The sequence below is a fragment of the Fringilla coelebs genome (assembly GCF_963513975.1).
Source record: "Fringilla coelebs genome assembly, chromosome: Z".
NCBI lineage: Eukaryota > Metazoa > Chordata > Aves > Passeriformes > Fringillidae > Fringilla > Fringilla coelebs.
The window spans coordinates 49,603,635-49,631,609 of record NC_140031.1 but is presented as its reverse complement, the minus strand read 5'-3'; the positions used below and the strand labels follow the sequence as shown (position 1 = coordinate 49,631,609).

The 27,975-nt window shown below is 39.2% G+C and overlaps 1 protein-coding gene across 2 annotated transcripts in view; it reads right to left on the bottom strand.

The window, feature by feature from the left end:
* The window catches only part of TRPM3 (transient receptor potential cation channel subfamily M member 3), a gene marked incomplete at both ends in the record, with an annotated part of 376,542 nt that overhangs the window by 39,783 nt on the left and 308,784 nt on the right, over nt 1-27,975 (bottom strand). The window contains 9 exons of one of the 2 annotated variants that reach the window (XM_084224553.1): nt 1,997-2,225; nt 3,084-3,373; nt 4,429-4,458; nt 5,817-5,957; nt 6,096-6,131; nt 12,407-12,457; nt 15,095-15,229; nt 17,027-17,127; nt 24,035-24,107. In XM_084224553.1, the coding sequence (XP_084080679.1) occupies nt 1,997-2,225; nt 3,084-3,373; nt 4,429-4,458; nt 5,817-5,957; nt 6,096-6,131; nt 12,407-12,457; nt 15,095-15,229; nt 17,027-17,127; nt 24,035-24,107 (1,086 nt within the window). The remainder of the gene's footprint in view (nt 1-1,996; nt 2,226-3,083; nt 3,374-4,428; nt 4,459-5,816; nt 5,958-6,095; nt 6,132-12,406; nt 12,458-15,094; nt 15,230-17,026; nt 17,128-24,034; nt 24,108-27,975) is intronic. The other variant, XM_084224554.1, reaches the window with a different exon arrangement.

The following is a 27,975-nucleotide window of genomic DNA, read 5'->3' as shown; positions in this document are numbered from 1 at the left end:
CAAAAGCAAATGCTGATGTGCATAGATATGCAGTCTCCTTAGATTTTGTTTCAGTAACCAGGCAGCTCTGTAATGGTCATGTTAATGCCAGCTCTTTCTTTTTTGCCTTTCCCCTCTTAGATGCAAGAGTGTAGAAACCACTAAAATTTCCTGGCTGGGATTTATAGGTAAACGAACAATGCTTGGGTTAAAACATTATTACAACTGGATAGACATCACAGTAAAACAAAGCAAAGTCTGTATTCACAAGTACAATAACTTTTCCTGGTTATGCTGCAATTTGCTGGAGAACGATTTTCTGATAAATCTCTTCCTGAATGAGAGAGAAACCAGATAACCAGATGTTAACTTCATGGCAGGTTAGGGAGGATGCTTGTGCTCATCATATCAGCAGACTGCTTGTGTGTTGTTGAAACCATTCAAAATACACGATGAGGAGCAGGTAGTGTATGCAAATGCTGTACCCTGACTTGGAAAAGCTTCCTGCACTGCTGCTGTGCTCACAAAATGATGGGTCCAGGGAGAGGGGGCTACAGCAGACCTGGCTTCACAGAAAGGCTATTTTTAAGAGCAGGTAGGATTAACAGCTGCCCTAGCCCTTCCATTGGTGCCATACATAGCCAGCAAGAATCTAAATGCTTATATTCAAACTTCCTACCATTTGTCAGTTTCAAAGGGAGAAAACTGTTCTTGGGAAATAAACCATGACTCATGCTTGCAATTTTGTTTCTTTGTCATGCTGCCTCATGTAGCTTGTAGCCTGCTCTAGCTTTAAGCAAATTCTGCTAATGAGCATCAATGAAATAAAATACAGACTAGAAACTGAGTAAAGGATCCTTGTGAAGCCCCGGTGTTAGAAGAAGCTGAAAGGAAACAGTGCCTGTTACCTTCAGTTATGCATTATGAAAGAAGGGTCTGTTTTAGGGCTTAAGAAATGTGCTGAAAAGTGCAAAGCATGTAATAGTAAATCAGTTGCTACACCGTCCTCGATGTACCTAGACTGAATTGGTGCAAAGCTAAACAATGAACAAAGCAGCTGTCCCTCTGAAGGATAATAGGCCTGTGAGTGTAGGAAATTGGTAGTAGGAATGTCTCCAAATGTGAGAAAGTTTTCTGTCTGTAGCAGAACAATGTGCATGCGCAGGTCCTGCATAGGAATGCTATAAGCCACTTGCTCTCACTCATCACTGTCACTGGATTAAGAGCCAGTCTGGAAGCAATGCATGTACTCCTAAGCATTCTTGCCACTACTGAACATCTTTTCACATAGCAACACAGCTGAGTAATTACCAATTCTCACACAGGCAATTAGTGCAGAAGAGAGAATCCCTTCACTGAAAATATTTCTGGGTAATCTGGGAGGGAGAATGATCTGGCTGTGTTCTGACTGGTGACTGCTTTGGTGAAACATGCCAGGGACTCAAATTAATCTCAGAATTCCCTTTGTACTGTTAGCAGTATTGTCAACTGGAAGTAAAGCTGTAACAGCTTTGAAAACTGAGTTATCCTTTAACACCCTCTGAAGGAGTTCCTCCAGATGCCATCAGGAAGATTTGCAAGGGTTTGCAAGGAAATTTGTGCTGCTTACTTTGCCTGTTCTGGGAAAGGTTGTCAGATCAGCACGTTTCACTAATGGTTACTTCACTTACACTTCCTTTTCCTTTATTTATCTTTAAAACTCTTGACTAACTCCTCAAGTACACTGTCAGGGCGACACACTAAACTCCTAGCTCAATTCTTATTCTGATAAGTGATAGCAGAGGGGACTTTAAGAAAGGGAATGAAAAAAAATCTAAGCTGTGTGCTTTGAACTTAAGGTTTATAACATAGTTTTTCTGAAAAACTGAACACAGGAAGAATACACCCTGCTTAATGACACTGCAAATAAATATCTGAAATATTGTTACTTTAGACATTTATTACTGTTTTTATGTGAACCCTGTCACCATCTATTAGAATCCTCTGAATGTAAATTTTATTTTAAAACAGGAATGACCTTTAGGCCAGAATTTTTTCGCATCCGGAGACGACCCATCCACATGTCAGTGAGCAGCATCTGGCTGCAAGTGTGAGCGATGAAGTCCCTGTGCTTGGCTGCCACGGCAAGCTGCAGGCACGTGGCGTTGCTCCAGTTCTTCAGCTCATAGGTCAGCAGTTTCATTGCCAGCTGCTCATCCTGCTTGTACGACTGGTCCAACAGCTCCACTGCCAGCTGGCCGAAGTCCCTGCAACAGAGGGACACCCGCTCACGCCGTCAGCGCGCACCTTGCTGTCACAGCATCCTCTGCACCCACCAGCCTCTGCCAGGGGCATGGCACCCTCCAGCACGCAAATCGTGATGCTGACTCGACACACAGAAACCCACATTTTCAAACCTGAGTGGCTAATGCTAGGCATATAAATAACTGCCCCAGCTTAGCAGTGATGAGCACCCACACCTACCAGCTGTCTGCTCCCACCTCCCTGCCCACCTCCCTGACATTTTCTAACTAAAATCCCCTGGTTATCTGCAGCTTAAGGGATTGCTTCTCCGCTGTTTGCCCACAGCTTTGTGGTCAAGCCTCCTGGAAGGAGTGTCCAATATCCTTCCTCAAACCCTAAATTTCTGAAATTTTAACATCAGGAAGAATTCCTATGGAATCTAGTATCTTGTCTTGCTCATCTAAGCATGACCTCTTGGCTAATTAACACTTCTGCCTGAATACTTTGCTCATAAGGATTTCAATAACTGTTCTGCTGGGTAGGTACAGAGTATCCTGAAAAAGCGCAGAGAAATGTTGCAGTCTGACTCTTGAGGCCACAAGGAGAACATATGAACAATATACATATTTTACTGTCTTCTTGACATCTTTTCATTTCAGAAGTTATATTGCTAACAACTTTGCTACTCTGGCAGACAGATTGCTTAAAAGCCATTTGGATTTTCTCTAAAGGGACTGCACTTCCCCTACAAATTAGAAATGAAAGCAAGCTACAAATAAGAAAACTTTAGGCAGGTTCAGAAATCTCTCTTCCCTCTTTTTTTTTAAACTTTTAAATTTTTTTTTCCCCCATCAGGAAAGTATACATGAAAGGAAATTCACCTGGAATTGTGGTTCAGCTCTTGGGATATGTCATCCACCATGTCATTTTCTGATGCTTCATGGGCCATGGCTTTGCAGAGTTTGCAGGCCACCAGAGCTTTAGCCATAGCCTCTTCCCCATGTTGCCAAAAGAAGAGAGCCATCTTCTGACGTTTCATCAGCACAGCCCACACCATCAGCTCGTGGAATGGGAAGGGAAAGTGATTGATCTCAGGGTCATCCATATCAATATCAACTTCTTCTTCTTTTTTCTTTGTTGGTTTTCTCCCTCGACGCAGAGGGACATCATCCTGTGGGAATTGTAGAGAATTTTTTTCATCAGTGAAGGAACAATTCACACAATTCATTGAAATCAGTGCCTAACACGTTTCCTTCAGGCCAGCCCATTCATAATTTTTTGGACAAAATATTTAACATAGTTAAGCAATAAAAAAGATGTTGGTGCATGCACTGTAATTAAGAAGACAGTACACAGGGGAACAGAGCCTCGGACTATCACTCTGAATCAATAACACTATCACTCTGAAACTAAAACCAGAGAGTACAATCACGCAATATCCAGAATTATTTTGGAAAATCCACCATTAAAATAAAGGTAAGAGCTCACTGCAAATGTAACATCTGCTGTAATGCATCTGCCTCTTTCCACCTCCAGAAAGTACATATCCCCGGGATTTTCCAATCTGCTGAAGGCTCCTTCTATGCTTATTCTTGGGTTTTCTCCCTTCATCACCTTACAAAAGTAGCAATCTCCCTTCTTTTCTCCTATTCTGTATGTTTATTCCTTCCTCCTCCATCTATTTGTTGTTTCTGTTGCCTTTAGTTTCTTTCCCATTTTAGCCTTTTGCTTTTATCAGGTGAGCTGGCCTATTGTGTTCTGTGTCTATGGATGGAAAAATGAAAGTAGTTGTATAAAATAAAAAACCATGAAAATACTACTATTACCTTGAGGCATCAGGGTAGCCAAAAAAATGAGACAACTTTGGATATCTTTGTATAAAGATTTCTGCATCGTTCTCTGCAAGTGTTTCATTTCTCTGAAGATGTTTTGAAGTTAGATGTTATCTGACTGAAATTCTGCTTGCCCTGCTGGACTGAAACACTTTGTTTACTTATTAAACAAAAAACCAAGAAGATCCATAGTTGGGGCAGAGCCCTCTTTTTCCTTAGCTATCTCCTGGACTTCTATTAAGAAATGTTTCTTAATCTGCCCCTTGTGCAAACAGCCTATCTGGATGAAAAATACTATTCAGGCTTTCATTACAGTGAACTTGAACATCATCTGTATATAGTTTATATTTATCAAAGAAGGAAAAGGCATTAAGATTTGTCACAGGTTGCCTACCTCCATTCCCAACAGCTTCAGAGCTTTTGGCTGTATAAAAAAAAAGTTAGAAAAATGTTATTTCTCACAGAATAGTGTTGAAAAACTACAGCTATTTGTGTATACATTTGCACATATGTACACATGCATGTAGAGTGACATAGAATATACAATGGAATATAGATAATAATAATAATAATGAAAATATAGAAAAGAATAATATAATGTCCTGCAATAGCATATGTATATACACATACACACCAATCAAATTATTACATATATGTAGTTACTTCAAACCTGAGGTTGACATTATTTCACCAAAACCATGTCAGAAGACATATATTTGGATTCAGGTACAAATTACAACTGGTTAGGGCTGTTCCAGCAAGAAAGTGATAGTGACCACTGATAAGGCATCAGTGGATTTCTCTGGAGTACATCAGCATTTTGGCTGCTGTCCTGGAACACTTTTATTGACTGTTGTGGAGCCGCTCTGTGTGTTGGTTCAGTATTGGTGAAATCATTGCTCAAATGCTTTTGTCAATGGAGTGACTTTGGGAAGGAATTCTGTCCTAGCAGCTACAATCACTGTCTTTCCTTTCAAATGTGAAGAATCATAACGAAAAGCATATGGAAACAAATAAACCCATTTTAGGTAGCTGTCTGCAAGGGTTTCGCAGAGCTCTTGATATTGATAGCCACTTATTAATACTTTCAGTGCTGTGTATTGCTATAATCAGAAATGTTGAGGCAAAAATGGGCAAAGAAGGAACTACAAATCATACTGGGAGGAGCTGAACAGACCCTGTTCATGCTGGATTGGGTCAATGGCAATATGGATGATAATAAACAGCTTTTGTGTTTTAGAAAGACTTTGTAATCACTTATCAGACATGGAACACAGAAAAATACTTAACAATGGGGCTGCCATGAACACAATGGCTGCTGGAGCCACATCCAAAAAATAAAACATTTTTTGAGTTATGGGTTTCTTTGCCCTGAAACCTTCAGATCACAGTCAGAAGATGAGCCATGAGACAGGAAATGCATCTAACAATGCAGAAGTTTTCGAATCTAACTCTGGAGTTAGAATTACAATGTTATTGGTGCAGGTCTAAAGACTTGTCTTTTAAAAGCTGTGAATACTCATAATTATAGGTTTTAGAGTCAGAGGAGACTGTTTTATGTGCTGGTTTCAGCAGGGCAGCTGAATGCAATAATTTTTTCATTAAATTTATAAAAAACATAGCTTGTATCAGTGTCTGCCTTGTGATGCATTATGATGAGATAACTGCAATGCACAAAATGGAAATGAATCTGGACCCAACCAGTCTGGAACCACCTAAGAAGCTACGGTAAACCCTGCCAGTTGGTACAGTCATGAGGATGGCAAACAACTTGTTTCTTACCCTCTTGGGCCCAAACAAGTTGTGGTACAGTGTTCTGAACCGCTTTCGGGTATAATTGCAGCGATACGCTCCTCCCATCAGGTACTCTATCACCAATCCAATATCAATCAGACTTATCCGATAATCAGGAGGTAAGTTTCCCTGCAGTGAAAATAAGGATGGTGGGAGAAGAAATACTTATTACTGACATTGTTACATGTACTTTAAAATGATGTTAGAATAAAACAAATTAAATAGGTAAAAGCAGGAATGTATTATTATGCTGGTTAATTAATTCACCTTAAAATAGATCCAACCGAAACCTGGATATTCTCGCTTGGAAAGAAGACATAAGTTAAATAAGAAGGTGAAGAACTTGTTGGAAGTAACAGAAGATAACGTCAGTACACAGTACTCATATTCTTCAGCTGGGGAAACAAGGAACATGACTGCAGAAACAAAAGCATGAGGATCGATACACTTGAAAAGTCAGGCACAGTTGTTGGACTCTAGTTCTGCAAGACAGCACCCACAACTTGTCCCGGTATCTCACATCTCTGCTGGCATCTCTCTGGACTGCCTCATCTGAACTGTCAAGGCATGGTGAAAGCAGCATCACACACATGGGACCAGCTCCTTCCCATCCTGCAGTGTTTTCTTCCCATGTTCCAGGAAAGGAAGAGCAGGAGGTAAGATTGGTGTTACAACTCTAGAGGACTTAGACAGTACATAAGCTATCATTATTACTAGTTGCTAGGGGCAAGGAGAGTCTATCACCACTCACTCTTGGAGTTATGCTCAAAGAATACACACCCTTGCTTAAGTTTCACACCAAGAATGAGGAAAGCATCTGTACGTATGAAAGCTATAATAAACAAAATATCTGTGGCTAATTATTTGGGGGTTTTTTTATGAAGAAAACGACAGGCCTTGCAATATTTCTACATATTTTCTACCTGAGTTCCTTACATATTTTACTAAAACCCCCTTTAAACACTTTATCTAGTTATGTATTTCCAGCAGAGCCATGGAGATTGTCTCACAAGAAATGAACTGAGTTTGTGGTAAGGGTCACTAGCAGGATCCTGGAAAACATGCCTACATACTTCTCCTTCCATTTCTTTTTCTTTCTTACCCTCTGTTAGATATTTCTATATATCTATATCTAAATAGATACATACATGTCTGTGTATATGTGTATACCTATGTATATCTATACGTCTGTGTGTATGTGTATGTATATAATGTCTTCAGCATGTACTTTTTAACTTGAAAGGAAACAGAATGACAAATAAGTCCACATCTTACTGTCTTTTTTAATGGGAACTCCCTTGCACACATCTTCCTACTCTTCACTTTCAAATCTGAAAATGGCATCACTAAGGTTATGAGTTCTCCAGTGCTTGGGGGTTGCAAAACTATGAAGAAAGATTTCAGTAACAGATTGTCTCTCACTGCATATGAATTTGCTCTGAATTAATGGGGCATTACTATTCTCCAGTTGCAGTAAACCCAATGGGATCTCTTGTGTGCTGAACAATTTCAGGCTGAGCTGCACTCACATATGTGCCAGCCAAGTCTCTTGGGGGTCTCTGGCAATGGAAGAACAATACCCCAGTGTGGGCAGACGTGCTCTTCTATTCCCTCCAGAAAAACTACACAAGGATCCCTTTACAGGAGGAAAGGACTTATGGGAATGAGTCCAAATGAAAGTTTGCTTCCTTCTCTACTCTCTGCTTCTGAGTTGACTGGATAAAAGTTCACATTTCAGTAAGCATTCCCTACCAGAAAAGAAGGCATGATTCAGCAAATTGTGAGTAGATCACCGACTCTAGAGACCTCACTAAGAAACCCTTCAGATTTAGAGATCCCTCTCTGTTCTGTGTGTCACTGTGCAGAAGAAATGACTATAAAATAAAGGTGGAGAGACAAATTATCTTTCTGTGTACTGTGAAGAGTAGCCTTGAAAAAAAGGAATATTACTCTAATAAAAAATTGTCTCATATAGTCAATATTGCAGAAGAAACAGAAATTGTAACTCAGCTTCAAAAATTTTCAGTGCACTGTAATAATCTAATGTTCTATAATGATATACAGTACAGATTACAGTGAGCCTGTAGATTTTTTTATGTATTCATTAGGGGAAGGTTAGTAATTCACATGGAGCAATTTTATGACTATCATGTCTTGCTTGAAATATCTGCATGTCTGGAGATATTTGCCTGGCTTCTCTGAAGATGTCCTTATTAGATTAGAGCACAGAATCATTAATGGAGAGCAGATGGCAACTGGTTCTGTAGAAGAGAAGAAATGGATGCAAAGATCCTCCTTCCTTTTCTACTTCAGCCATGAAGGACAAGGTTTATTTCCTGCCCTATTACCATGGTACAAGCAGCATGCTGAGAAGGCTGAGGACGGAGAGAGGGAGGTTGTGCTTTCATAGTGTACCATGCCCAGCAATGGGCTGGCATTCAAAGGGACAAAAAATCAAGCAAATTTACTGGAAAAAATTGAGCTGCCAATCATTTTTAAGTAATGTCCTCTAGCATATCTTTTTGCAACCTTCCTAATCTTGTTTAATTTGTTGAGTGGTGCAATTACTCTGGTTTGCAAGCTGTGTATTAGCTTAGATAATTTGGACATGGTAACATTTATGCTGAACAGTTTAAAGAAAGATAACATTAAAATTAAATGAAAAATAAACCTAAAAAGTTAAATTTAAAAAGTAAAGTCTGCTAGGTTAGGTTGGTTTTCCCCTAAAATGTTCTTGTCTCCCCTGAATGTGTAAGAGGATAATTCTACTAGAGCAAGGATGAAAGGATTAGCAGAAATGGGAGTTGCAGCTCCAAGGCAGGACTCCTTCTAACTTAAGGTCTTCACTCAAACTGAATACTTTAATGTTATTAAGTGTCAAAAAACATTTGAGCAGTTAAAGAACAACAGGCATCAAGGTGCTACATGTGTTACGAAGCTGAGTTTCTTGACACAGGTTTGATTTCTAAATTTTCATTAAAGATTTAGATAAAAATTTCGAGTAAAATAACTTTGATAAAAGATGCATCTAAACCTCCCAGATAATACTGAACCACTTCCCTAAAGAAGACTCCCAAATCCACAGGAAAAATACACATTTCATAAACATTACTTTTCCAAAGTGAGAAGCCCTAGTAAAGAAGACTGGGCCATCCTTGTGAGAGGAGTTACACGCATGACAAAGAATTTCCTCTGTCAGCAGACAGCTTGAACCACCCTGGCAGGGCTAAGAAGGCTTGTAAATGAAACACAGTGCTGTAAGAGGGACAGAACCACCCCAAGAACAACAAAAATTAGGATGCAAAATTCTAGTGCAGTCTAGGTGGTCAAGAATGATCAAGGAGAAAGTTTGATTTTGAGGTAAGATAGTTGTCCTGGTTAATAATCAACAAATCTATTAATGCTAGGACAAACTCTTCAGTGTTAATGCACAATTCTTCTCCTGAAGAAATTTCAGGTTTAAACTGTAGCTAGTCAGCTGTAGTACTTTTTTCACCTCGAGTGCATTTTTGTGTCACCACGTGTCAAACCTCTGAGTTTGCATGCTGAGGAAAAAATAATACCGCCAAAATTCTATATATGCTAGTTTGTTTTTCGGAAATGCAGATGTACAGTAGCAGTCAAAAAATCCCCTAACTTTGGAAATGTAATAATCCTGAAGTGGAATTGAGATCTGTTAATTATATACAATGTTTTGGATAAATGAAAAAAAATCCATCTGTTAATTTCTACTAATCTTCATCAGCTAGCTGAGGCAGGGAAGGATTTTCATTTTTAAAATTCATAGAGGGCAACCTCCAGTTGCAAACAGGGTGTCCAGGACAGCCACTGTCTGATTCTTTCTGCTTAGCCTGGGTACATTGTTGTCTTTGGTCTGTGGAAGGAAGCCAGAATTAAATGTGAAATCCTGGACCCTTGACAGGAGATGGCAAAATGGCCATTTGGCCAAAACTGTGGGCAGGTTGGCCCCACTCTGTTGCTATGGAATTGAGAGGACTGAAAGGTGATCTGAAGCAGAGTCATTGTGACATAATTTGTCTTGTTACTACATGCAAAATTTATGCACAATTAGATTGCTGTAAATTCTTTAAGATTTTATCTCCAGGCCTTTACAAAATGCTGCCTAGGCTATCAGTCTTCACAGCAGCATTTGGAAATCCGAAGGGAAAATATATTGTTGTCTTATGTTTTCTGTGCACAAGTGTGTGTACATGTGTGTCTATAGACTGCCACAAATGGAATGTGATTATGTGACTTCTGCTGTTCTCACTTTTCGGTTTATGAAGCAGGAAAGATTGTTTTTCAAACAAAACAAAACTAATCAAAACAAAACAAAACAAAACAAAACAAAAAACCACTCTCCTACTGATTTATACAGCCATATAGTACAACAGTATTAAATTACTGCTTCTATAATTTTTAAATATCCATTTTCTATCTGAGAATCCAGAGTGATCAAGATGCAATTTTTTTAGCATACACCCTTTAAATAGTGCAGGCTCTAAAACTGACAGGTACATGTAAATACACAGCGTATTTCGTATTGATTAGGTATTGTCTCGAGGTGGTATATTACATACTTTGGTATTTATATTCTGTGATGCTGTAATTAAATCTGAGAGATTAGGTCTATGGCATCAAAATAAACGTCAACTCAAAAAACTAGCATCAGCAGTATGGTCTGTCCTGCATGCATGATGGGCCATGAAACTGTCAAATGGTGATGTGTCCATTAAGAAGTTTTTTCCAAAGAGGCGTTTTTGTTTAAACTGTTGTCAGATCTGTGGACTGATTTATGGCTTGACTGGTAAGGGATCTGCTCAGTTGTCAGGGCTATAGTGAGCTGTCACTTCTCCTTATGAAGCCTAGCTGTTCCTCATCCTGGACAAAATGAGAAATAGAGACCCAGAGGTCCAGTTGTCGTCAGGAAGGTGCTAAAGAGCCGCACAAGGCTGTCAGTTTTCAAAGCCCTCGCCTATGCTCATAAGACTGATTCAATGTAGTTGGAATTTCTGAAGATTTTAGATATTGACAGAGGAAAGAAAGATAAATTTATGGAAAGATAACCATCACAAATTAGTTAGAAGTCACTATGGAACAAATAATGTCATCAAATATAGCGTAAGTTTATTTATTGTCTATCCATATACCTCCATGAGTACAGATCATCTTTGATGACTTTGATGCCTTTTCTTTCAAGTATTTCTTTAAAAATACGTATTTAGTTAGGCCCTCAGAAAAAAGAGATAGAGATACATATTATTTAGTTACTCAACATACAATTTGCTATGTCTTTGAAGACGAACTTGGAAAGATGATTCTAGGGGAGATAAGGTATTTAGAAAAAAAAGTAGAAGACAGATTTTGCTTCTTTCAAATTCTTAAAGGCACATAAATAACTGCATGTTGAGTAATAAAATATTCTGGAAACTTCAGCTTCAAGAGCAGTATCCATTCTAAATAGATTCTAGCTTCACTGCTCAGTCCAAGGGGATTTGTGCATAGTTTCTTTTTGTAGGCATTTCACCCTTTTCAACAGTCACTTAATACACTGTACCTAAATGGACAATGCTGATGCCATTTAACACACCCACCAAAGAATACCGCAAGAACTTTCCTAACATGCTACTGATTATTCTGTAAAATCACTTAGTAAAAATGTCCTATGTGACACAATACTACTGTTCTCCCTTAGGTGGCTTCAATTCTGTCACTGTCAGAAAAAAACTACTAAAATTTGTGCTCTTAGAAAAAATATCCTCTTCTTTTAAAATTTTCTATCTGGTTCCATGTTCAGAAATACCCTTTCTCAAGTATGCTACCCTCGAGGTCTGACTTACATAATGTGCAAAGTTGTAATCCGCACATGCTCTGGGAGAATGCTCAAGCTGATGAGGTCATTTGCAGACTCAATCTCTTTACTTGATCCATATATTTAAAGGATAAGGGATTTTTATTCCTTGCAGCTGCTGTAACTCTTTTAATCCTGAGCACATTGGTAAAGGTATTTGGTATCTCCTTCCTGCCACTATACCTTTCAGTATTTCTGTCCAGCTCTTCTAATAGATTGTTATAATTCAAGATTCTTGAAATTAACATGATAAGGGTCAGGGGGAACTTGCACTACTCATTTTTATATTTCTTCTGAGGAAGATGGCTGTAATGTACCACACAATACAGAATGAGGAACTATTTCAAAAAGCCAGGATCCAGCACAAGGGTAACAGCTATTTTACAAGCTTGGAAGTAAACTAGCAACACAGAAAGTAGCTTTGACCACAGTTGCAGGTATGGAAAAATACAAGTAACAGCATAAATCCACACAGTATGTAAGAGCCTACAAGTATGGCAGCAGACACACTATTACTCAAGCATCTAAAACCACAGAGAAAGCGAGCCAAATAACTTGCTAATTGTGCTTTGTATGCAAAAAGTTCATATTTGGAGCACACAAACAGGACATTCTGTAATGGCAGGAAGGAGAAGGCTCTGACTGAAAGCTCATGCAAAACAGAGATTGTATCTAGCTACCAAAACTCAATAACATTATTTTCAACCTACCGTCTATGGACTCTTACCTTTTTCACGTCCCTGACTAGATGATGCAGAGTGTTGGATGGTCCGTGTCTCTGCAAAGGACAAATGAAGAAGAACAAGATAGTTTGCACAAAATATAAATGTTGAGATAACTTTCTCACCTTGGTAGTTTAGAAATCAGGCAGCTGAGAGCACTTCAATTGTATAGTGTTATCAATTAAAAAAAACCTCCAAACAATTACAAGAGCATTATTTCACCTGTTTTCCTCTTTTGTAGAAAACTCTTCCTTAAGAAAACCCTACGAACTGCCACAGTGGATGAAAACTGAAGTCCTGTGCATTGGGTTAGGCTCCTGGCTTAGAAAAACCAGGACCCCAGCACAGCCTCTGGGAAAGAGTGGAAGCAAAACCAACTGCTTCAGTCTTAGCCTTCCTGGACTCCGGACTTCCAATTCCACTGCTGGTGGCTCAGAGACACTCTGAGCCTGGCATTGCATTGAGCCTGTCTCCTCTGAAATGGCTGCCTGTGAATGCACATGTGCATGCAGAGTGCACAGTATGAGAATTTTTCCAATCTTCTTTTGACTCCAGCTGTCATTGCAAAAATATTCTGCAGAGGAGTCCCGCAATTTTGATTATACAACTGCTATTATTATTATTATTATTATTATTATTATTATTATTATTATTATTATTATTATTATATTATCTTACTTTATTTTCTGCTTTGTTTTTGACTGTTTAGGAACCTTTTACAAGAAGTCTCCTTAGTTGTAGCTGATATGGATGAGACCACTACACGTGTAGAGTCGGTGTTTCTGTAAATGTATTGCTCTGCACTTCCCAACGCTTAATTTTACGTAACTCCATCTCTGAGCATGATGAGACTTACCTGTGATTCTTCATATGCTGCTTCAGATTTTCTAAAACACCTGCAAATATTTTTGCCTCTTCTGTAGGTACCATTTTTCAGATCTAACATAAACAAGTTGAACAGCTGTGGTCTTCCAGGGTTTTCCAAGACCCTGGTCATAATGTCCTTTTGCGGTAAAAATGGATCATGTATTCCTTCTCCTTGTTTTTTAACATTCCAGTAGGTTTTAAACCAAAATTGTCCCTGATCTTTTAAACCATGGCAGCTACATTTCTTTAATAACCTTTGAAATTTCTAAATACTGTCAAAGTTTTGCAAAAAAAGCCAAAAGGGGACCAAGTGCAACATCCTTATTCTCCTGCATGCTGACTGCAGAAATAGTAATAGATTTCTAAGGCTTAACATTTTCCTACAGAAGCTTGATAAACTTGCTGTTGAAATAAAATTGATTCCCCTGCCTGTAGCTCTATACTTTATTCTATTTTTACAAATTTGCCATAGCAGAGGTAAGATTCAGTGGTTTGTAGCTTCACAGGTAATGCCTAAGTCATGCGGAAATATGGTAATTTTTAACTGGCCATGTAAATTTTTTTTTTTTGGTGCTAAGGCTACTATGGATGCATTTGGTCATATAGTAAAATTGGTAGTTCAGGCATTTCAGAGCCTGGGTCTTTTGGAATTTGTGCATGAAAAAATGTACGCTGATTTCTATAGCAATAAATTTGTTCAAAAAGTCCTTTTAGCTGTAGAACTGAAGACTTCTGTCAAACTTGTTCCTTGTAAAAACTGGCTTTTGCACAAGAACTGCCATGCTTATCCCTGTTACAAGGAAGCTCATAGCCATTCTGTTCTTAATACATAGATGCCAATAGGCAGAATGTAAGCTAACTGAAGATCAGATGGGAGTTTGTCTCTAGGGTAGCATGTGTGTGTGTATATATATATATATATATATATATATATATATATATACACACACACACACATATATACCTGTCCCTCCATATTTTGCCCAAATTTAATGAATTCTTTTCATATTTGATATTTTGCAAGACTGACTTCTGGTCACCATCAGTGTAATACACCTCCAGACAACAGCCCAGTGCAGCAGCTTATGGCAGCAAAGGCTTTGAAAAATACTGACAGAAAAAAACTTTTTGAAAAGAGATATGTCCATATCACAGCCTTTCTGCAACATACAAAACTGGGAATTCTATGAACTAGACAGGCCTTGAAGATTTTTTCTTCATTACATATAAGAAGTATGAACTTTCTAAACCACTACCTAAGTCAGGAATAATACTGTGAATGCCGGAATGTATTTTGCATTTGAGAATTCAGAAGCAGACTTAATTTGTGTAGTGCTATATTCACTCTGATTGTAAGTATTAAAAGCTTTTTAAAAGTCAAAGGTCTAATTTTTGGAACTCAGTGGGGGCATGGGGAAACCCTTCATAGTAACAGAGACTGATTAAGAGTTGGAAGATTTTTCTGAAACCATATTGTCAGGAGTCATATAGCACCACTGTATATAAATTGCCAGTTACTGTCTTCCAGCCAGTACCACCTGCCTAAATCTTAGGTTTGTCTTATTAGAATTACAATCTCAAGATATTAGCTGGCACTGTGAGGCTTATTTTGTGTCTTTACAAAATCCATACAGCAGATTATGTGGGCAAGGCACAGCATGTTACTCTATATGAGAGACAAGCAAGAGACACAATATGGACTAATGAAAAATTTCTGCAGCAGGTGTTGACTGCCTGGTGCATCATCATCATCATGCCATTATAATGCAAGTGGGAGCTAGAACAGTGAATATAGAGACAGAAAATTTGCCTTAGGCTGGCCCTACCGTATTGTACAATTCCTCTAGCCGGGAGATGGTGAGAAAACGATGCATGCTTACTCCATTTTCTATGAGCAATTTCACAAAATCCACTCTGTCCAACACCAGTGCATCCAGCATTGCTTGCTCAAGGGAGCCCACCTGCAAAGCAAGGGATTAATTGAAGCTGTTCCTGGGCGTGGCAGGCTACATCCAGCTGGTTCGGTCACTCTAGCACAAGCAGAGGGACTGACAGAATTCTGAGGGTTTCCTCTTATAAGCTTGAAACGGGATAATCATGGTTTTAATCTGTAACAGTTTTTCTAATTCAGGGCTGCATGTCAAAAAGGAATATAGGAGTGCTAGTTAAAATACTCCAGGAAAAATAGTTTAGGACAAAGGAACTGGAATCCAGTTAACTGGAGACCACATCTCTACCTTTACCATGTCATTATTATAATTATTTCTTTTCCTGTCAAACATTTTGTTTGTATTGGATATACTTGTTATGTGCACACAAAATCACTTTAATTCTGTATTTTCTAGAGTTTTCTTCTGTTTGTGGTGTGGAACCTCAGGGAAATTTGAACACCCAGGAAACAGAAATAGCTTCATAATTTGCATTCCTTTGAAGGCCCAAATGCAAGAGGTCTTCTTACACAAAACCTCTCCTTCTTAACTCTTGGAGGTCAGGCAGAATTAGAAGGATGAGAAATTATCTCATCCTTCCAGATTTTAGCTTCCAAATGATTGCAGTTTGCAGAATTTATTCAAATTTTTGCTATGATGTGGTGATGAAGAGATAACAATGAAGACAGTTCAATACCATTAAAATCCCTCCTGTGTTTTGACATCTACTTATGCCCAATATCAAAGACAAAATAAATAGTCCTGTTCACCCCATGACTGAAAAGGCAAGGATTTTTTTACTAGCTTTTAGGGGCAGCAAGCTGTAGAAAGCTGTATTTAAAGAAAGGATACTTAAACCGAAGCTTTTCCCATTGTTATAATTTTTCCATGGGGAATTGTAAAAGCTCATATAATGATAGCATGTGAAATTTTAATGACAGTGATGAAACAAGTGTCACAGTAGTGACTAGTATGGTCCAGTAGAAACTTTTAAATTCCTGGGTGAAGAACTTGGACTTTGAGGAGACACAGGTAGAGATGGAGACCTTCCTTTTTCTTTTTTCTTTTTTTTTTCCTGTGTGACTTCTGCCCCTGTGTAGCACAATCTAGGAGCTGACTTTCTCCTCTGCCTCACACAGCAATCAATAACTCCTCTATTTACAGTCCTCCCACTCCTGAAGAGAATCCATGCCCCTGGTGCTCCCTGTGAATGGTATTAGCCAGGGAGCAACTGGAGCACAGGATGGTGCAGATGTAGAGCAGGCAGATCGATGCAGAGCAGCAGAGGGAGCAGAATTAACACCATCTGAAGTCTGGAGCCACAGCCCATTTGTGGTGACACTGCTGATCAGCTCCTGCAGTCTACCTGACCTCCAACATTTGTATGGTGTATTTTTTATGTCAAATCATCACCTCAAATTCAGTATTTGCATATAAAAGCATGCTGCTTGAAAATAAAAAAAAAGTTTTTATTTGACTTGAAGACTTTCCTTGAATTTATAACCCAGCACTAAAACATGGCTGTATACTTGTTTTGCTCAGCTTGTAGAATCATGCTTGGCAGCGTAAATCTGGTACTTCCCGTTTTTCCAGAGGTATGGTGTCCTACTCTTAAGTCATCGCTAGATGTCACCATTTCCTTGGACAACAGAACACATTAACCTCTCTAAAACTGTGCCTCCCTCAGGCTACTGTGATGGGGAACCGTGTGTTGGGCAGGACCCAGCGTATTTCAAACCACACTAAAACCACCACTGCAAACTAATTGGATTTAGTACTCTGTAGGGTTCGAAGATGTTGAGTGCATGTACACATATATATATACTGTACCGGCCACTGCTGCCCATAAATAAAGATCTGACTGCGGGCGATGTCTACTCTGTTCCAGGCTAGTGCTAGGCTCAGCTGGTCGGGAGCAGATGCGTTAGCTCCTGTGTATACAGACAGGGGTGCAGGGAGGAGAGCAGGAGAAAACAGAAACAAGACATTAGGCTCAGTATGCCCCGGTAACTCCTCTACGTGAAAAGTCTCACAGACATCCATGTAATTTCTGCAGCTGATCTCATATTAAAACAAAACCAAACCTTCCATTGCGCCTGTGGAAAAAAAAAATAAAAATTCCGTTCTCAAAATACAGCAGATACAGGTGATATCAGAAGAGGCAATATTTGGTTTCCCTCCTACTGGAAGGGAAGCAAGAGAACAAGCCAGGATACAGATGGAGCTGCAGGAATACACACACCCCCTCACATATCACAAGAGTGCACACACACACACACACACACACACACACACACACAAACACACATGCCTCTAGCAATAGCAAGCAGATTCAACTCATACAGACACCACCAACTTCAGTAGTGCTGCATTTTTTGGCACCTTACACATTCCAGCTTGATAAGAAGCCTAGGAGTTTCTCCCCTATTTGTACTGAGGCATCTTGGTGGGACAAATTTCCCTTCACATATGAAATACCCATGTAAGAAAGCATTCTAAAAAGCTTGTGTCAAGCCATAATATATCCAAATTAAATGAGAAACTATGCTGATGATAAGATGGATTTGGCACTGTTTGTTTTTGGAAGGGAGGGTATGATTTTCCCTGCAGTTTTAATGGACACTGTGGGACATTCCTGTCCTGCTGTGCTTTTTTAATATTTCACAGTTCTCAGCTGATTTTTAATAATAAAACAGCATTTGTGCTTCAATATCAAAGGGAGAACTGGCCTGAATGAACTGATCAACCAAATAAATAAAGGGCCCTTCGACTTTTAACTACTTGCAGTGGTTAGGTGGTTGTGTAAGGGCTTATTTTTTAAAGACCTCATACCTCTACTGTTATTTTGTCTCTATTAATTCTGATACTGATATCATGGAGTGAGAATAAATAAAAGATTTTCATTACTTCAAAGCATTTGTGTCCTCATTTCGGTACTATTCAAGCTCACACACTGTTCCAATTGAAAATGGACTCTGAAATTGGAGGCAATGAAAACATAAAGATGGCTGCTAAAATTCTCTGTGATGACCTTAATAAAAAGCTTTATTGAACTTAGCCTATAGTTTAATTTCATAATTCTCAACTTCGAAGTCAGTTTACTGCTGATATTGCCAAATACTTGTCAATACCTACAGTAATTGTTTGGGAGAGGGTGAATTGTGAATAATCTAAGTCACATTCATGCAGAAATGAGCTCTGATAAAAAGGTAGACAGTGCAGGAACAGAATACAATTGAAACAAATGAAGAAGGAAAAAAAAAAAGTGAAAATACTTCTGTTACTTCTGTGGCTAAGAAGTATCAGGAATGTCCCTTTACATAAGACAAAACTTCTCATTGCTATGTACTGCAACACAGACAAGAGCTCTCACAAGAGACCTCAGGGGGGATGCCAACAACAACTGAAACTTTTGGAGTTTCTTACACAAGCAATATGCAGCATACAAGAACAGAAAATATTTACCTTTGGGAAAGACAAAAATGTCTCTACATTTCAACATCCCAAGATTTATTTATAAAAACAGAAAAAAAAATACCTGCAGTGAGTATGATGGTGTAAGTTAAACACAGAGAGTAAATAATATTCTCCCCCCTTCTGAAGCAAACAAGAGATGATCTCATCAGATCTCCTCCCTCCCAGTCATGTGCCTGTAGGAGAAGTGAGAGCTTTAGCAGGTGCTTAGTCATGGTTTTTGGTGAGCCATGGAGGAAGCACATGTGTGAACTTTAAAACCTGGGAGCAGTAATGGTGATCTCACAGCTTAACAACATTTCACACATGTGATGAGGGAGCTCCAGTTCCTGATTTTCCTACTACAGCCTATGATATGGGTAGCCAGAGGGGCCATCTAGTTAGAAGTAATTTTGGAACAAGAGTGGATCAAATGGACTTGGGGAGGGAAGTGGGCTGTTTACACTGCCCCTGCTTGAGGCAGAAGTCAAGGTAAATCACTGAGGCTCCAGGTAAATAACTTCTGAGTCCCAGCAGGGAGTGTTCTCCAGTTTGTGTCAACTGAACTCTAGCAGTCCTGGCCCTTTTCATGCTTCAGAAAAGATTCAGCTGGCAGATGAATAGAGGGTCTTCTGGTGCATTTGATCACAGGAAGGAACAGCTGGCACGGGGCATGAGGGGGCGCCTGCTCATGCATCCACCACAACTGTTTTCTTTGAGCATGCTCATTGCTCCAAATACTGAGCAGAGGGGGAAGCAAGCCATGGTCCAGCCTGCATCCTTCCCATCTCCCTTCATTGTGCTTAAGGCTGCCAGCAGTGGCCAAGTTTTCCTGTTGGTGCATGTGCAGTCCCAGAGTTGATGCTCTTCTCAGGGCTTGTTGCTATGATGTTTGATTTCATTGTCTCACAGAGCGCTGCAGGTATCTGGCAGTCGAAGGAAATGTGTGGCCTCTCAAGGGGATGTTGTACTCCAGGTCTGAAGCAGTCTATCAACTAGGGTGTAGATTATGGTTGTGCAACCTGGGGCTCTGGTGCATTTGGTTGTATGGGTGCTTCCAGAGTGCAGTTTCTTGCTGGAAAGCCCTGGCTTCCTTCTCCTCTTTCCCATCTTCCCTGAGGGGTTTTCAGATGAATGTGGGTAACACTGATGTTACTTAAGAGGAGAAGGAAAATAAAAGCCATAAATGTTTGTACAGAGCAGCGTATGGGCTGTGGATGCCTTTTAATTGATTTTATTCTAGGAGAGAACTTATGGCCTTTGTATCACATCAAAAAGGAAGTATTCTGGCTATTTTAGGTGGAATTCTACCCACGATTAAGAAGTATGAATGATTCCACTCATGTAAGAAAAACTCCCCAGAAAAAACATGAGATGGCCTTCTTAAGGTACAGTCTCATTTCCTTGACTGCATTCAGTGCCAGAGAACATGGACTTGAGTCAATAGTAAGAATCCAAAACGTGATCTCTCTGGGGATGCCTATCACTCACAAGTGTCACTGTAACGTACCCAAATCAAAGCCAAAGGATATTTGGGAAATAAATAAGGTAGAGTTAATAACCTATTGCATTGTGTTATTTTAATTACCATATCATACTTATTACATTAAATAATGTTTTGGGTAATATGACTAATGTCTCAGTAATATTTACTCAGTATTCTGGTGTCTGGCTGATTGTAAGATATGTTCATCAAAAGAATGTTTTGAGACTATGACAACATCTGCAGTATGACCCTTCCTTTCATCTGCTCCTAGAAGAAAAGTTGCAGTTGGGATGCAATACATTGTTTTGGCAGTATTTTATCTTGGTAAAGATACTGCTGGATATAGATAAACTGCTAGGACAGCTGTTAGTTCCTGCAGATGTTAATTTTATGTTCTTAGGCTGCCATCCAGCAGTGCTTGCATAGACTCTTTCGGTAAAAAGTCACATTGTCTACTCAATATTTTGGATTGAAAATGTAATACTCCTTGATGATACAGCCTGGGACTATAAACTCAATGCTGTCTCCTTGGGGAACCAGGGTACACATCAGACAATGAGTGTTGTGCACTTTCAGGATTACTGAAGAGCTTTTATATTCTTATTACTACAGGCTAAAGCTTACTGTGACCAACAGAAACCCCTAAAGAATTCTCCTGGAATAGCCTATGATCTTGGTGCTCTGGTATATGGAATGATGAAATGACATGAAACATCCAACTAGACAGAAATGGTTGTGGGATATCCATTTCCACAGTGCTCCTAAGAATGTCAGTGTCCTCTTTGAATCAACATCTAAAGAAAAGAACTAGATTAGGGAAAATAAAAAAAGAAATTAAGTTTTTGCTCTGTGTCTCTGGAGGTCCAATGCTGTCTCCTGTTTCAGCAGCTCGTTAGTGCAAAGGCTGAGTTTCCACAGCATTTGCTACAGAATCATCCTGGCAATTAGGAAACCAATCGAGAATACAAAAGCAGCTGCAAGTGCAGTAACCAGATAGCTGACCTAACTCTGAAACCTTTCTGTGTCTGTGATTTCATGGTTGGCAGACTATCCTTGACCATCTGATACTACATGATGGCTATTCAGTGAGCATGAAGCATGACTTACAGGCTGGAAAGTATGCAGAACTTCAGCTCTGCTGCAGCCTTACATGGTTTATCCCAGCAGGTACATGGCAGTAACATCACGGTATGCACATACCACACAGCACCTCTCTCTTTCCCAGTGCTGACAGTTACACTGGGGAGGCTTCTGGAGCACCATCTGAAACATGGCTGGCACTAGTTTGCTCCAGACATTGCAACAGCTTCGTGAACTAGGATCTTTGAAGCCACTTCAAAACAAGTATTTTTTTAGACCATCTCCATATGCTGTCTTTAACTTCCCTGTCATATGCCTTCTGCTTCGCTAGCAGCTGCAAAAGGACAAAATCCATTATGGTGTGAGTTCCAACTGCTCAAATTAAGAGAGCACAAATAGTTAAACTGTATTGATAAACTTGCCTGCTATAAACTCATGCCTTTGGAAACTTACTTCCCACATTTGTGTCTCTCAACATTAAAAAAAAAAAAAAGAATTCGCAAACCATATGCTGTTGTGACATCCATGAAATGTAAATTGATAACCAGTTTGGATGCCATTCTGTAGTTTATTGAAGATCACTTCCAAGAAAGATCGATCTTGCTGACAAGATTAAACAAGAGACTTGTGAAAACAAACAAAGAAATAATATGTGGTGCTGGGTTTGGAACTTGTGAAATATGCTGTCCAGAGAGCTCCTGAATTGGCAGTGTGTCTGGTGTGGGTTTAAAAAGAGATTAGCTCATCATAAATTTTACACAGCAAATAGGAAGTGATACTTTGTGTTTCCAAACCCTTGTCCCACTCCTCCATGGCTAAATCACTCACGCAAAGGTGGGATGGGTCATTAGCTGATATGCTCCTCTTGCACTACCAAAAGCTGAAAATTCCTCATCAGGAAGACTGAAAAAACGTTACTGGTAATCACTCACCAGTTGCATACATTGCTCTGTTCCTCTTTTTTACACAGTACTTGAGAGCAGGAAGAGATGAATTCTTAAATTTAAATTTATGAATGTCAATATAACTCAGACTCAGTCTTCAAATCTCTTACTTTACTTATTACAATTATTATTTTTCTTTAATTTTAGAGACAATAAACTGTAGGAGGTAAGTTTTCAATGCCGTGGAAACTCCAATGCCGTGAAAATTTCAATGCCATGAAAATTCCAACAGCATGAAAAAATAATTTCTATTTATTTTACCTACAATAAATAAGTTACTTACTAAAAAGCAATAGACAAGTGGTTCAGCATTGCTACCCCAGACTTTGATGAAAAACCCAGGTATCCATCAGGCTAATGAGTTATATTTTCAGAAAACCAGTATTTCTTTGCAGGTGGACCAGAACACTTGTACAAAAACATGGTGTGAATAAGGACAATCGACTTGGCTGAGACAACAGATCTCATTCTTGCACATATTGATTAAGCACCTTGTGATCAGGAGGCTTATATGAACCAGGGGCGCCTGATGAATCTGATCTTCATTGAATACCTTCATAATCAGAAAGTCCTGAGGAGCAGGGAAGATGAGGTGTAAGTCTTAGGTCCTCTGGCTCTCTCTTGAGCAAGAAACAAATGTTGTTGCCATCAGCAGATTTTCAAGTCAAGGTTCTCAGACAAGCATGAAAGGAGATGTTGAAATACTTACACAGGTCCAGGCACCTTCTGAGCTAATAAAAGTTTCTTATGATGACTTGCACTCTTAACATGAAGAGGCAAGGAAATTTTATTTTACTAGGAGGTCAACAGCACCAATTATGTACTTGCAAAATGGACATTCCAGACCAGGGAGGACTGCTGTTATACTGAGACTACAACCACTAAAACAATTGCTCATGTAAATACTGCAAAAGAACATTTCAAATAGAAAACAATCCCTCATAGGCATGTGACTTATTTTCTTCAGCTTCCAAGAGTCAGTTTTCAGAAGACTCCAGGGATCTATGCTGGGATACAAATCTTGAAAACACATTTAGAAAAAGTTGAATCACAACTCTAAGACATTTTTTGCCTTATTTATAGAAAACAAGAGCAGTACTTTCAGGGATTGTCTTAAGAACAAATGTGAAGAGAATATCTTCACACTGAAGGTAATGAAGGTTTCAGTTACATTAAGATAAAAATGAAAGCTGCAACTATATTATTTCCAAGGGACAAAAAGGAGAAATTTGGTAATGGATGAAATTTTTAATTCTTGTTTTGAATTAATTTATTAATTAATATAGACCAGCGTCTATCATGAGCTGTAGCAACAGCAAATTTATTTCAAGTCAACATTTTAAGAGCAGAAGCATAACATGTAATGGCTTAGAAAAAAGTAACAACTAGCCAAGTTTAAGATTAAAAGCCCAACCATCCCAATAACTACGTTCTTAAGTATACAAGTGGAGGCTGAGAGCCTCACATAACTTCCAGGCTTTCCTAGGGATGACTACAGATAACATCTTACTTTGATAATAGAGCCAGCTTTATCTAGATGGATGTTCTAGCTACCAAGGTAATCTAAGTATGAGGAGTTCTTTGGCTGTCTTCTTCTCGTGAATACTGAGCTTCTCAAGTAGCTGGTGTAGGGAGTCACCACTGAAATTTCTTGCGACACATCAGTGATTGTGGAGAACAAAAATTCAGAAAGGAAAAACAATAGCTGTTTAAACATTAAAGAAAGAGCTGGGTTTGTATAAAGCAGTTAGAGCAAGAAGCATACTTCAGTTTCCCAGTATAGATTTATCATCTTGATAGTTATGTCAATAAATGCAGGTTTCCGGACATCAGAGACACAAAATGGATTGATATAGACTCATTCAACTCTGTTACCTTTTAGTAGTGCTGTCAGGATAGCTAAATCAATATCCTGATGTCCTTCTGATCCCATTCGAAAAACTGTGATCTGCAATATTAATAGACAATACCATTATTGAAACAAGGGTTATTAAAAAAAGAACCAAATTAGGGCAGCGTGATTTGAATCTTAAAATGTCCTGATGTCTATGAGATAATTTTACTTTATTTGCTTTACGATAAGCTTATTAAATAGGACTAACATACAGTATATTTTGAGACATAATATTTGGTAAGATAGAAATTGCATTAATCTTCATATGGAAAAAAGGCATTCAGTGACACTTACAGGATGAAACTAGAGATGAAGGAATATTCCTGCATTAGAGTGAATTAGACTTAATGTTCTCAACAGATTATGAGAAAGATTTAGGTGTATTATGAGTGCGGACCGAATTGATGGTGTATGGAATAGAATAAATATTTTCAAGTGATATTAGAAACCTATTTAACCTTGAGATTCTATATAGGAGAGCCTTTGATAAATAATCTAAGAATTATGCTTCTAACATAATTCCCTTTCAGCCATGTATGGTCAATGACCTATCACTCTAAGTTATAGGCTCTGAGGCAGTGAGGTGAGATACACAATTCATAAATTATAAGAATGAATGTGCAGCTGTTCTTTCTAGACAGAGTCACTCTTGGTTAAGACTGCACTGAAACATACAGAAGTGTAAATCCCCTTGCTCCTTTTGTTGCCATAGCAATAGCTTTTTTTTTAATCTCTGCTTCTTATCAAGCAACATAGATTGCAGCTTTTTACTTGTGCCTTTCCTTTACTCATGAAAACTATGCCATCATTTTGATCTGAGCACTTGTTGTCTGTTTTTTCTTTTCTCAGTATGGACTGCCTCAATTCCTTTTCTTTTTTAGAATAAGTGACACCTTTAATTAGGAATTGCAAAAGCATTTTTTACATTCATATTGAGCAACATCTGTTGTTTCCTTGTTCCTAGATACAGCACTGAACTTCAGCAGCATCTGATATTGAGCAAACATCACGGCATCAAGAACTGTCTACCATCACAGAAGAGGGAGAGATACAAGGTCTGAAAGACAAGGCAAAACTTCAGTAATAAGCTCCAGTCTGACAGCTGAAAAGTGCTGTAGAGTGCCTCCCAGGAAATCCAGTGCAGCCCTCCTTTAGCACCTATTCTACCTTCATTTGATCCTAGAGCTCCAGGAGTTTCAGAGGCTTTGGTATCAGGGGCAGTAGAATAGCATCTTAGAGGCTAAAAAGCAAACTGTAAAAAGGAATAGGAAACCGGCTTAGCTCACTTAGTCAATTGAGTTAGGTGATGTAAGAAGTTACTTATGTTAGGCTACCTCCCCACCTAAAGTACACTATTTCCAAGTTAGACTTGATTTGATTCTTCACAGTGCTCCTGATACAAAGCATAAATGATACTTTAATGAAGGGATTTTTTTCCTCTCTCTCTGGAATATACTGGTGTTTCTGGCAAACTACTTGATGTCTCTCCCCACAACACAACTTCAGAATGGAATAGAATAGAAGAGAATTGGAATAGGAATAGAATAGTAACAGAATAAATTATTTCAGTTGGAAGGGACCCTCAACAATGATCTTGTCCAACTGCCTGATGAAGGCTGGCTAAAATTTAAAGCACGGTACTAAGGGCATTGTCCAAATTCCTCTTAAACACTGACAAGCATGAAACATCAACCACCTCTCTAGGAGCCTGTTCCAGGGTTTGATCACATTCTTGTAAAGAAATGTTTCATTGCAATTTTCCATTTTTTTTTGCTAATTCTGTGATGACTGGCAATGAAGCTTTCCTTGCAATGCAGGCACACTGCCCACAGGTAATGTGAGTAGAAATACACATTTGTATCTCATATCAAAACTCAATCAGTATGTGAGCTGATGAGATCAGACCCTCTGCTCTACAAGGTCGTGGTGTTCATCCCTTCCACAGATGACAAACTTGGAGGTAGCATGAAATGGCAAAATGTCCTTCTCTGTCTTTAGGCATCAGGAGAGGCAGTCTGCACACTGGGGACTGAATATAGTGGACGACAGAGTTTGGAGGAGGAACAAACAACATCTCAAACTAAACACATGATTGGTGAACACCCAGCTTAATAAAAAGTAATCATATAAATTGCAAGCGATGAACAGCTTATCACCAAAATTAAAGAAAGTACTTTTCTGACATTGGACCACATATAACCTTAAATTTCCAATTTCTTTTTCAACCCTCTTCTCTGCATGCATCAGAAAAACAAACCCATCAGAAGAATGAAGTGTTGCTGTATTAAAAATAAAATGGAGACATGTAAATTAGTTACATTAGAATAATAAGGCTGTCCTTCCACATCAACTATTGCTTTATTATTTTTTAAAAGGCCTAGCATAATTCAAGTAGTAAAATAAAGAAGACAAATATTTGAGAAAAAAGAGATGAAAATTGAAAGATTGCTCAGACACACTAGAATTATAATTTGGGGGTCATGTCTGATATTGAACTAGAATTTCAGACAGAAACTAGGAAAAATATGATTCTTCATACAATCACATATCATATGATTTTTTAGTTGGGAAAAGATGTCTAAGATCATCCAGTTAAACTATTAACACAGCACTGCCAAGTCCACTGCTAAGCCATGTGCCACATCAACTCATCTTTTAAATACCCCCAGTAATGGTGACTGAAACACTTCCCTGGACAGCCTGGTCCAATGCTTGACAAGCCTTTCAGTGAAGATTTGTTTCCTAATATCCAATCCAGCCCTGTGTCTCCCACCTCTGACCTGGGAGAAGAAACTGATCCCTGCCTCACCACAACCACCTTTTAGGCAGCTCAAGAGAGTGATAGGGCTCCTTTGCTCCAGGCTAATTACCTTCAGCACCCCCAGCTGATTCTGGTCAGATTTGTGCTCCAGAACCTTCCCCAGCTCTGCTGCTCTTGTCTGGCCATGACTCAGCATCTCAGATTACCACAGTAACACAGAATATCCTGAGTTGGAAGGGATCCACAAGGATCATCGAGTACACCTCCTGGCCCTGCACAGATACCCCAAGAGTCACTGAGGGTATTGTTCAAATGCTCCTTGAACTGTCAGATTTAGAACTGGGACCACTTCCCTGGGGACCCTATTCCAGCGCCCAAACTCCCTCTCAGTGAAGAACCTTCCTCTAATATCCAGCCTGAGCCTCCCCTAACATAACTTCTGACCTAAAACCAAGCACAGGACTCAAGGTGAGGCCTCAGGGAGTGACTCTCACCTCAGGCTGAGCACAGGGGACGGTCACTGCCCTGGTCCTGCTGGCCACTCTGTTACTGATGTAAGCCTGGATGCCATTGGCCTTATTGGCACCTAGGCAAACTGCTGGCTCATGTTCAGCTGGCTCTCAACCAAAAGCTAACTTAATTTCAAAATACTCTGAGTTTAGGACCTCGAAGTCTCATCTGGCACTGTGGACTTGTGTATTTTCTGCATTCACAGAGGCAGTAAACAAATATGCCAGCCTCTTCTTATGGTTTAGATTTACTGTCACTATCCATAACTGCTGGCTCTCTGTGCTAGAGGCATTCCTCCTGTTTAAGGCAACTGAACTTTTGTCCAGACAGAAATTCAGTAAGGAGGAGTAACTTAGGGTAACCCTATTGTGTGAGGCTGTCAGTGAGATCACAGAACCAACCCCAAATAAACTGGCTGGACCCTGGGCTGAAAAGCAGAACACAGCAGAAAATCTGAGAACATATCAATCACTTTACACTATAGATATCTGCAGACACAGGGCTGTTTGAGCTATCCATTCATAGCAGCTGGCTGGGTGGCATCCACCTCTCCTTCAGCATAAATGCCTCTCGCTGTTCTTCATTGACACAGAGAGATTTTTTACCTGCTACCAGATATTGATGAGTTGATAAAAGACATTTTTCTGCAAG